The 12,483-nt window shown below is 30.5% G+C and overlaps 1 protein-coding gene and 1 long non-coding RNA gene across 2 annotated transcripts; one reads left to right on the top strand and one right to left on the bottom strand.

The window, feature by feature from the left end:
- Nucleotides 1-302: 302 nt before the first annotated feature.
- On the top strand, nt 303-877 carry LOC145763859 (uncharacterized). Its single transcript, XR_014288463.1, has 3 exons — nt 303-442; nt 625-721; nt 799-877. It is a non-coding gene; the product is annotated as an uncharacterized LOC145763859 (long non-coding RNA).
- A 129-nt stretch (nt 878-1,006) lies between these two features.
- On the bottom strand, nt 1,007-3,737 carry LOC145764200 (synaptic vesicular amine transporter-like). Its single transcript, XM_082575809.1, has 9 exons — nt 3,623-3,737; nt 3,056-3,424; nt 2,723-2,899; nt 2,420-2,556; nt 2,112-2,268; nt 1,757-1,904; nt 1,506-1,672; nt 1,221-1,357; nt 1,007-1,104 (listed from the first exon to the last, which is right to left on the bottom strand). Exons 1-9 carry the CDS (start codon nt 3,735-3,737, stop codon nt 1,027-1,029), a joined length of 1,485 nt encoding a protein of 494 aa, XP_082431935.1. The 3' UTR covers nt 1,007-1,026.
- Between the last annotated feature and the right edge of the window lie 8,746 nt (nt 3,738-12,483).

Genomic DNA, 12,483 nt, shown 5'->3' with positions numbered 1-12,483 from the left:
ATAAAACGAAAAACATTTTTAAACAAGGTATTTATTTTATTATTTATTTAAAAACTGCATTTGTTGTCCATAACTTAAAGCTCCCAACTCAGTTTTTCTTAAAATGCCGAAGAATTACATAGGCTTCTAGACTAAACAGGATAATATCTTATCATGAGGATGTGATTTTGCACTATGACTCTCATAAACAGCATACGGAAAATAATATTACTTCCACCATATGTTCATGCAGCTATAATACCGTCTTTATTATATTCCTCAATACAAGTTCTTTTCTGTGAAGCTAGGGGAAACAAACAAAAATGTCGAGATATTTGTGTTTTGTTATCATACTGCTGTTGAGTTTGATTTTAAAATCAAAAAGTGAAAACGAAGTTGTACAACAAGAAAAGAAACCAGAAATACTGGCTCACTCAAGAAACAGACGCTTTCCTACCCCATTGTAAGAATTTAAAAATAAATATACATGTTTTTTATATAAGCTACGCATAGTTTACGCTTTATTAAAAGGTGTTTTGTAGTTAATATTTAACAGAACAAAAATGTAGAATGTATAGTAGAGTGTTTGCCTTTTGTATATTATTAAAATTTGTAGTCAAACTTTAAATTATTATTTTTTTTAAGTTTTTGTTATGACACAATGAACAAACAATATTTTCACGAAATAAACGATTTCGAAGACTTAGATGACCTCGTCGAAGACCTTATGGAATAACCTAAGGTTATTACTTGCTTTGTCAAAACATTATATTAAGATGTTAGTCTAATTTTAATGTTGTTGATTGTTTTTTTTTTCAGAAAAAATCGGCATACAAGATAACCAGAAAATTGCTAGATTGTAAATTTATTGTGTATTAAAAAGGAAATACAAAACAAGAGCTCATATCGTATAACAATTTTGTGTTTTTTTGTCCACTATGATGTTACAAAAGTTTGAAAAAATAGGTTGTGATGATATTGTGCAATCTTTGCTATTGAGTAAAGCGATTTTCTAAATCTTTATTTGGAATTGTTGTCTGCTATAGGCTAGGGAGATTCCACCATACTTCCATTTCTCGATGAGTTTATGGACAATTCATCATCGCTTTTGTGGAACAAAATCGGCTGCATGAAAACATAAAGTTATTGTGTTTTTTTCGTTTTTAAAAATGGCAAAAATAATAATAATAACATATTATCAAATATATGTATGATAGAAAAATTAAAAATAAATCGAGTACCTGAGTTTCTTCATTTTGTCGTGGGGGATTTCGTAAAAACAATATCACTGGGGCGTAAACGAATACAATTATTGCGACGATCCACATTAACCAACTAAATCCAATTACGCTGATTACACCTCCCGCACTTAATGTACCTGTTTAAGAAAAATTGTTTTATAAAAGACTTTTGTAAAATATTCTTTAATTTTAAACCTTTGTTAACGATTCCAAAACCCTAATAAAATTATTAGTCAAAATATCACAAAAAATATAATTCTTAATATAGGAAAATTGAATTCTTACTTATTATAAAAGCAAAACAAAATGCGTTATCCGCAATCGCAAAAACACTTCCAAAAACATTTTGATGACGTATTGCAACTAGATGTGCCACAATCGGAAAGAAACTGGAATCGCAAAGTCCAACAGCGCTTCCAACTAGCAAACCTGGTCCTATTAACTCCAACAAACTATAAAAACATTTATAAAACGTTTGTTGTATATTTTGTATATATTTTATTTAATATAGTTTTATTTTTATTTTTAACCTTTACCTGTTAGCAAATGGTATGGCAATGCAACCGATAACGCAGGTATAAAACCCAATCAAAGCCAGGACCCAGCGTGGTAGCTTCTGAGCAAATATAGCCACGATGTTTGTCATAACTAAGTAAGAAACACTTTCAGGAAGAAAAGCAACACCTGAATAAAATATTGCTTGATTTGCAAGAAATAGTAATATCTTTTGGTTGAAAAAATGACGGTTTTAGATAAAATGTGTTGCCGTTAAAGAAATTTAACATATGATATGTTATAGATCTAACCTTAAAAGGTTTTTGGCATAACATTTTTCCAAGCTTTTAAAGACCTAATCTGCTAAGTTACACAAATACAACAATTTTGTCTTACCAAGCTCCCACTTTTCTGCACACATGGTAGTTTTCATCCAAATAGGTTGCCCAGTTTCCAAAACTCCGATGCTTATATTAGCTAAAGTAATACTACATGCAGCCACAAAAACATAAGGATCGCGCAGAAGCGACCAGATGGAAGTAATATTCAAAGTCTAAAAACGTATTTTCACATGATATAACTAGTTTCTTTATTACAATTTATTGTACCTAACTTACTGCAGAGTTTACGTAAAAAAAGGTAAACTTTTATGTTCAAAGATTAGCTTACATATATAACTTTTTATAAATCAATATTACTCTTACTTTCGATTTGGCTGAAGTGTTTAACCTTGTTGAAAAAAATTGAACAATTGAAACTAGAAAGGTCAATCCAGCCAGAATTAGGAAAACAGTCTCTTTGCCAAATACCGTATACACTACACTTCCAAAAGGTGCGCCAACTGTTCATTAAACGAAAACAAGTGGTAAAATATTTAGTTAAAAGGATCATATTACTATCCTTAGGACAATTTACAAGGGCCCTTAATATAGTTAACAATAACTGCACAGTCACTAAACTAAAGCAAAAACTCAGATATCAAATATGAGAAAAAATTAAAATCTTACTTAAAACTCCCATTGCCAATCCTCCGAGAGCTAGTCCGATTGCTTTTCCCCGCTTTTCGTCGTCATGGTAGCGTTCCGCCAACATCCCTAGTCCTGCGGTTGAGGAGCAGGAAGACCCGATTCCCTGAATTCCTCGGGCTAGGATTAGGACTGTGTAATTTCCTCCAAATGCAAATACTATTTATTATACAAAAGTTTTCATCTATTTAACAGTTTTGAAACGTTATTTTTTCTTAAGTTAGTATCAAAGGTCTCCCTTATTTAAATGTCGTACTGTGTTTGTACGACAAATTAATGCTTTCCAAAAGCAAACCTATTTACTGTTTTACTCACGTGTAGCAGATGCAATTAAAATTCCATATCCAACAAACATAGGAATACCGAAACCAAATCGATCGCAAATTGGTCCCACTAAAAAATTGGCTAGCAACTGAACTATTGGCTTGGCAGCAAAAAGAATCCCAACGTAGAGATTCTCTTTTAACAAGTATTTGTCAGCATCGCTCGTTACACAATCTGGGTTTGTTATAGTTGCAGAGGTTGTAGAATTTGCTTGTTCAAATTGTGTAAGATTTTGGTATTCGGTTACATTGAAAACATTTTGTGTGAAATTCAACAGGAAGTTGGTTGGTTTCTTGGTCGTTTCAGTTATTAATTCCTCATGCACGTGCTTATCGTAAAAAAACTCGGGTAAAATGGGTACTGAAATATATGTAAAAACATGGTTCAATAGATGATATTTATTACATTATAATATTTATAACTTTTGTTTGTTAAAATAAAATATATATATATTGCGAATTACTAAGTATTACCATAGCATATTAATTATTATATAAGCTGGGCATGATTAACTTACATGATATTATTACGTAAATTTTTAAATATAAATATTCTTACCAACTGCTGTCAGTAACATGTTATCAATCATTAATGTAGTGTAAACGATACATATGGCCAATGAATTTGAACTTCTAATTGTATCCCATTTACTTTTTAGTGATTCAAATGCCATTTATTATACAAAAATAGCATCCGTGTTGTTGATATAATTGTTAAACAATTTTTAAAACTTTTGTTCGTCTACAATCTACTTAGATTAAATTATTTTTTTCCAGTTGTGTAAAATTTAAAAAAATGTTCTAAAAACAAATTAAACACTTCTACTGTTTTTTAGATAGCTTGCCATAGTATATAAAATTTAGGCTAACATTGTTACCAATTTTTATTTTCTTTTACTAGCTGTATTGATAGAGTAAAACAATCTGTAAATTTCGAATATTAAAAATCCCAATTACTTTTTTTATTGGTAACTGTGGCAGCGTTGTTAACAAAATCAAGTAAAAAATAAAACTAAAAAACCAACCAAAATTTCACTTTTTTAATTTACGTTTCAAATTATTGTTAAGCATTTCTGATATATCATGAAGTGATATTCATAAAACGGGTAATTATATTATCAACGGTTACATAAATTGGCCAAAAAAATCGATAAAGACAGCTGCAATTCATGTGTTTTTGAACCAACCGTTTCTGATTATTTCTTTTTAGCTTAGTCGGGGTATTGATTTGGTCGTTTTGTGTTTATTTAATTGATATTGTTATTAAAAGGCTTTTTATCGCTGTTTTACTTGGAATATAATTGTGTATCACAAATTAGGCTTACAAGATACTGTGACATTTATATATAAATAATTTTAACCATGTTAATAAATACCTGAAAAAACACGGGATTATTTTAAGCCCGGCAAGATTTATTAGGCCATTGTTTTTTAATTGAAATTCCCGATTAAATGGAAAAAAGATATAACCTAGCCACATATGATTAATGTGTAGCCTATACATGAACTCATCGTATTTAAACGAAATTCGAAAAAACGCTTATGAAACTTTTGAAATATAAAGCCAATAAAAAGCATTTATTTATTAAGTAATATAGATAATTACAACTACGATAACTTAAAAGGGTTTTTCTATTTTTGTGTTTAAATTTTATTTTAAATTTGTCGATTTAGATAAATAAAAATAATAATTTTTTTTAATTAGTTTTTTTACGACACTGATTCGATATGTAATTTTTTAAACTTTTAACAGAGTAAAGTTCATTTTGCAACTTGAAAAATAAATTTTTAATTATTTACCCAAGCATCATATTTTGGGTTTTAAACTTTTTTAACTTTATTATGAAAGAAAGTGTTGTAATTTAAACAACCAACACCACACGTTAACTATTAATTAGAATCTTTTTGGAAATTCTTTTATCTTGAGCAAACATACAAATGATTTATTGAATATTCTTGGAAAATCAAATTACTAATCAGAAAAACGTCCAAGTTTTCCCTTACTAATAATTAACGAAAAAGTTAACGTGACTAAATAGGTATAACAAAAATATTTTGTATTTTCTTTAACAAAGATTTATGTAGAAGGTATAAAATAGCTATATATATTATCAAATGTTTTGATTAGCGTACATAAGAACTTTTAAAAATGAAAGCGAAGTATTATTTCGAGTTTTTGATCGTATTTACGTATGCAACGTTAAATGTGCATTCTAAGTATGATCAAACCATTGTTGAAGGTAAATTTTTAGCTTTGAAATAATTTTAATTTTTTGAATGTACTACGTAAATTTTGCAAGTAATATAGTGCAAATTGCAAATTGCAAAAAGGCAACTGAATAACAGAATATTTGCTGTTTAGATTTTTCTTTGTATTCTGGAGATTCTACAATAGAGAATTCCGGAGGTATTTAATAATTTGTAAACGAAACGAAATTTTAAAGTCTTTAAAATGCAAATTTTGTCAAAACAAATATTTTGATTGTTATTTGCATAATTCATTTTTAGCAACGACAAAAGATTTCATAACTACAGAAACACCAACAGTAAATTCGACAACTTTAAAAACACCAACAGTAAATTCGACATTTACTGAAACACCAACAGTAAATTCGACAATTACTGAAACACCAACAGTAAATTCGACAACTACTGAAACAACAACAGTAAATTTGACAACTACTAAATCACCAACAGTAAATTCGACAACTTTAAAAACACCAACAGTAAATTCTACAACTACTGAAACACCAATAGTAAATTCGACAACTACTAAATTACCAACAGTAAATTCCACAATTACTAAAACACCAACAGTAAATTCTACAACTTTAGAAACACTAACAGTAAATTTTACAACTTTAAAAACACCAACAGTAAATTCAACAATTACTGAAACACCAACAGTAAATTTGACAACTTTCGAAACACCAACAGCAAATTCGACAATTACTAAAACACCAACAATAAATTCTACAATCTCAGAAATATCAACAGTAAATTCTACAATTTTAGAACCACCAACAGTGAATTCTACAGATTCCAAAACACCAACAGTAAATTCGACAACTACTGAAACACCAACAGTAAATTCCACAATTACTGAAACACCAACAGTAAATTCTACATCTTCAGAAACACCAACAGTGAATTCTACACCTTTAAAAACACCAACAGTAAATTCGACAACTACTGAAACACCAAAAGTAAATTCGACAACTACTGAAACACCAAAAGTAAATTCGACAACTACTGAAACACCAAAAGTAAATTCGACAACTACTGAAACACCAAAAGTAAATTTGACAACTACTGAAACACCAACGGTAAATTCCACAATTACTGAAACACCAACAGTAAATTCTACAACTTCAGAAAAACCAACAGTGAATTCTACACCTTTAAAAACACCAACAGTAAATTCAACAACTACTGAAACACCAAAAGTAAATTCGACAACTACTGAAACACCAAAAGTAAATTCGACAACTACTGAAACACCAACAGTAAATTCGACAACTACTAAAACAACATCAGTCAATTGGACAACTACTGAACCACCAACAAAAAATTTGACAACTACTGAAACACCACCAGTAAATTCCACAGTTTCTGAAAAACCAACAGTAAATTCAACAACTACTAAAACACCAACAATAAATTCAACAACTACTGAAACACCAAAAGTAAATTGGACAACTACTGAACCACCAACAAAAAATCTGACAACTACTGAATCACTAACAGTAAATTTCACATATACTGAATCACCAACAGTAAATTCTACAACTAATAAAACACCAACACTAAATTCGACAACTTCAAAAACACCAACAGTAAATTCAACAACTACTAAAACACCTTCAGTTAATTCGACAACTATTAAAATACCAACAGTAAATTCGACAACTACTAAATCACCAACAATAAATTTGACAACTACTAAAACACCAACAGTAAATTCAACAACTACTGAATCACCAACACTAAATTCTACGTTTACTGTAACACCAACAGTAAATTCTACAACTACTAAAACACCAACAGTAAATTCAACAACTACTGAATCACCAACACTAAATTCTACGTTTACTGTAACACCAACAGTAAATTCTACAACTACTGAAACACCAACAGTAAATTCGACAACTACTGAAACACCAACAGTAAATTCTACAACTTCAGAAAAACCAACAGTGAATTCTACACCTTTAAAAACACTAAAAGTAAATTCTACAACTACTGAAACACCAACAGTAAATTCGACAACTACTGAATCACCAACACTAAATTTTACAACTTCAGAAACACCAACACTAAATTCGACAGTTACTGAAATACCAACAATAAATTCAACAACTACTAAAACACCAACAGTAAATTCAACAACTACTGAATCACCAACACTAAATTCTACGTTTACTGTAACACCAACAGTAAATTCTACAACTACTGAAACACCAACAGTAAATTCGACAACTACTGAAACACCAACAGTAAATTCTACAACTTCAGAAAAACCAACAGTGAATTCTACACCTTTAAAAACACCAACAGTAAATTCGACAACTACTGAAACACCAACAGTAAATTCTACAACTTCAGAAAAACCAACAGTGAATTCTACACCTTTAAAAACACCAACAGTAAATTCGACAACTACTGAAACACTAACAGTAAATTCGACAACTACTGAAACACCAAAAGTAAATTCGACAACTACTGAAACACCAAAAGTAAATTCGACAACTACTGAAACACCAAAAGTAAATTCGACAACTACTGAAACACCAACAGTAAATTCGACAACTACTAAAACAATAACAGTCAATTGGACAACTACTGAACCACCAACAAAAAATTTGACAACTACTGAATCACCAACACTAAATTTGACAACTACTGAAACACCACCAGTAAATTCCACAGTTTCTGAAAAACCAACACTGAATTCGACAGTTACTGAAATACCAACAGTAAATTCAACAACTACTAAAACACCAACAATAAATTCAACAACTACTGAAACACCAAAAGTAAATTGGACAACTACTAAACCACCAACAAAAAATTTGACAACTACTGAATCACTAACAGTAAATTTCACATATACTGAATCACCAACAGTAAATTCTACAACTAATAAAACACCAACACTAAATTCGACAACTTCAAAAACACCAACAGTAAATTCAACAACTACTAAAACACCTTCAGTTAATTCGACAACTATTAAAACACCAACAGTAAATTCGACAACTACTAAATCACCAACAATAAATTTGACAACTACTAAAACACCAACAGTAAATTCTACAACTATTGAAACACCAACAGTAAATTCGACAACTACTGAATCACCAACACTAAATTTTACAACTTTAGAAACACCAACACTAAATTCGACAGTTACTGAAATACCAACAATAAATTCAACAACTACTAAAACACCAACAGTAAATTCAACAACTACTGAATCACCAACACTAAATTCGACAACTACTGATACACCAACAGTAAATTCGACAACTACTGAAACACCAACAGTAAATTCCACAATTACTAAAACACCAACAGTAAATTCTACAACTTCAGAAACACCAACAGTGAATTTTACAACTTTAAAAACACCAACAGTAAATTCGACAACTACTGAAACACCAACAGTAAATTCGACAACTACTAAAGCACCAACAGTAAATTCTACAACTACTGAAACACCAACAGTAAATTCGACAACTACTGAATCACCAACACTAAATTTTACAACTGCAGAAACACCAACACTGAATTCGACAGTTACTGAAATACCAACAGTAAATTCGACAACTACTAAAACACCAACAGTAAATTCGACAACTACTAAATCACCAACACTAAATTCTACAACTTCAGAAACACCAACACTGAATTCGACAGTTACTAAAATACCAACAGTAAATTCAACAACTACTGAAACACCAACAGTAAATTCAACAACTACTGAATCACCAATAGTAAATTCTACGTTTACTGTAACACCAACAGTAAATTCTACAACTACTGAAACACCAACAGTAAATTCAACAACTACTGAAACACCAACAGTAAATTCGACAACTACTAAATCACCAACACTAAATTCTACAACTTCAGAAACACCAACACTGAATTCGACAGTTACTAAAATACCAACAGTAAATTCAACAACTACTGAAACACCAACAGTAAATTCAACAACTACTGAATCACCAATAGTAAATTCTACGTTTACTGTAACACCAACAGTAAATTCTACAACTACTGAAACACCAACAGTAAATTCAACAACTACTGAAACACCAACAGTAAATTCAACAACTACTGAATCACCAATAGTAAATTCTACGTTTACTGTAACACCAACAGTAAATTCTACAACTACTGAAATACCAACAGTAAATTTAACAACTACTGAATCACCAACACTAAATTTTACATCTACAGAAACACCAACAGTAAATTCCACAATTACTAAAACACCAACAGTAAATTCTACAGTAACTGAAACACCAATACTAAATTCGACAACTACTGTAACATCAATAGTAAATTCAACAACTACTGAATCACCAACAGTATGTTCTACAACTACTGAATCATCAACACCAAAATTTACACTTACTGAAACACCAACAGTTAATTCTACAATAACTGAAACACCAACACTAAATTCTACAACTACTGAAACACCAACAAAAAATTCTACAACTACTATAACACCAACAGTAAACTCGACAATTACTGAATCATCAACACCAAAATTGACATCTGCTGAAACACCAACAGTAAATTCGACAACTACTAAATCACCAACACTAAATTCTACAACTTCAGAAACACCAACACTGAATTCGACAGTTACTAAAATACCAACAGTAAATTCAACAACTACTGAAACACCAACAGTAAATTCAACAACTACTGAATCACCAATAGTAAATTCTACGTTTACTGTAACACCAACAGTTAATTCTACAATAACTGAAACACCAATACTAAATTCGACAACTACTGAAACATCAACAGTAAATTTAACAACTACTGAAACATCAACAGTGAATTTTACAATTACTGAAACGCCAACAGTGAATTTCACAATTACTGAAACACCAACAGTAAATTCTACAACTACTAAAACTACAACAGAAAATTCCACAATTTTAGAAACACCAACAGTAAATTCAACAATTACTGAAACACCACCAGTAAATTCCACAATTTCTGAAACACCAACAGTAAATTCGACAACTACTGAAACACCAACAGTAAATTCGACAACAACTAAAACACCAATAGTAAATTCTACGTTTACTGTAACACCAACAGTAAATTCTACAACTACTGAAACACCAACAGAAAATTCTACAACTACTGAATCATCAACAGTAAACTTGACAACTACTGAATCATCAACACCAAAATTTACATCTACTGAAACACCAACAGTTAATTCTACGATAACTGAAACACCAATACTAAATTCGACAACTACTGAATCACCAACAGTAAATTCTACGTTTACTGTAATAGCAACAGTAAATTCTACAACTACTGAAACACCAACAGAAAATTCTACAACTACTGAAACACCAAATGTAAACTCGACAACTACTGAATCATCAACACCAAAATTTACATCTACTAAAACACCAACAGTAAACTTGACAACCACTGAATCATCAACACCAAAATTTACATCTACTCAAACACTAACAGTTAATTTTACAATAACTGAAACACCAATTCTAAATTCGACAACTATTGAAACATCAACAGTAAATTTGGCAACTACTAAAACACCAACAGTGAATTTCACAATTACTGAAACGCCAACAGTGAATTTTACAATTACTGAAACACCAACAGTAAATTCTATAACTACTGAAACTACAACAGAAAATTCAACAATTACTAAAACACCAATAGTAAATTTTACAACTTTAGAAACACCAACAGTAAATTCTACAACTACTGAAACCGCAACAGAAAATTCCACAATTTCAGAAACACCAACAGTAAATTCCACAATTACTGAAACACCATTAGTGAATTTTACAATTACTGAAACACCAACAGTAAATTCTACAACTACTGAAACACCAACAATATATTCAACAACTACTGAATCGCCAACACTAAATTTTACATCTACAGAAACACCAACAGTAAATTCGACAATTACTAAAACACCAACAGTAAATTCTACTACTTTAGAAACACCAACAGTAAATTCTACAACTTCGGTTGGTATATCAAGTGCTACTAAGACAGTTGAAAGTTTAAAAACGACAATTCAAAGTGAGACTACTAATTTTTAACTATGCAATTATAAAATTGCAAGTTTATTTTGTATGTAGTAATAGTTAAAAAATCTATGCAAAAATAAATGTACGATTTTATTACTTTTTTTTCTACCTTTGTTATAGAAAATTGATTTTGTTTTCTTTAAACTTTTTAGCAACTACAAAACATCCGATACCAACCACTAATGTGGATGTTGTAATAACACCGGATGATCCTATAGATGGTAGTGTTTGTTGGAAATTGGCAATGTAATACTTTTTAAATAGAAAAGTGATTAATAATCTCTTCTTAAATATTTCAGTTTGCCCCACTAAATGTATTGGTTGTTCCGGTCCATGCAATAGATTAAGTCCTGACGATGAAACATGTGTTTGTCCCTGTATAAGTGGCTACACACCAAAACCCGACGGGTGTAAACCAGGTACATTTACTGTTGCTATAGTCCAGGTATATAATTTACCATTTCAAAAAATTGATTATTAATTGGTACAATATTTTTTTTGTAGTGCAATGCGAGAAAGACACTACTAATTATCCTAAATTAACACCTCCAAAAGATGTAACATTTCCCGTTACACAAGCTGGTTATTCAAATTTTACTCGGGAATTTTGCCCAGATGGAACATCGAATGGTAGGATGTTGACAATGTCAAATAATTTTAAGTTAAAATTGGTTTAGTTATTTAGATTTAGATAATTAATATTTTATGTGTTTTGCCAAAAAAGGTATATTATAGTTTGAAATAAAAAGTTTAAAACGCATTTAGAGGGGTTACCTTATGGAACTCGACAATGTAATATTAACGGCGAATGGTTGGATCCAACTTGGCTATCTTCATGCAACTTTACTGTGCAGGTTGTTTATTTTATAATTACAACATGATTTAACAATCCAAAGTTGTACAAAATAGTTTTACTTATATTGAGATTGCATATTAGAGTTTAGAAGACATTACGATAACTACCGAAGATGAGCGAGAAGAAGTTGCAAATGATCTTGAAGTGATTACTTCTGATCCACAAGAGATAGATGCAGAGGAAGTTACATCGACGGTCGTTGTTTTAGAGGAAGTTGTTAACACGGAGACATTAACT

Source organism: Corella eumyota, chromosome 1 (genome assembly GCF_963082875.1).
Source record: "Corella eumyota chromosome 1, kaCorEumy4.1, whole genome shotgun sequence".
Lineage (NCBI taxonomy): Eukaryota > Metazoa > Chordata > Ascidiacea > Phlebobranchia > Corellidae > Corella > Corella eumyota.
The sequence above is the reverse complement of the archived record's forward strand: the minus strand, read 5'-3'. Positions and strand labels throughout refer to the sequence as shown.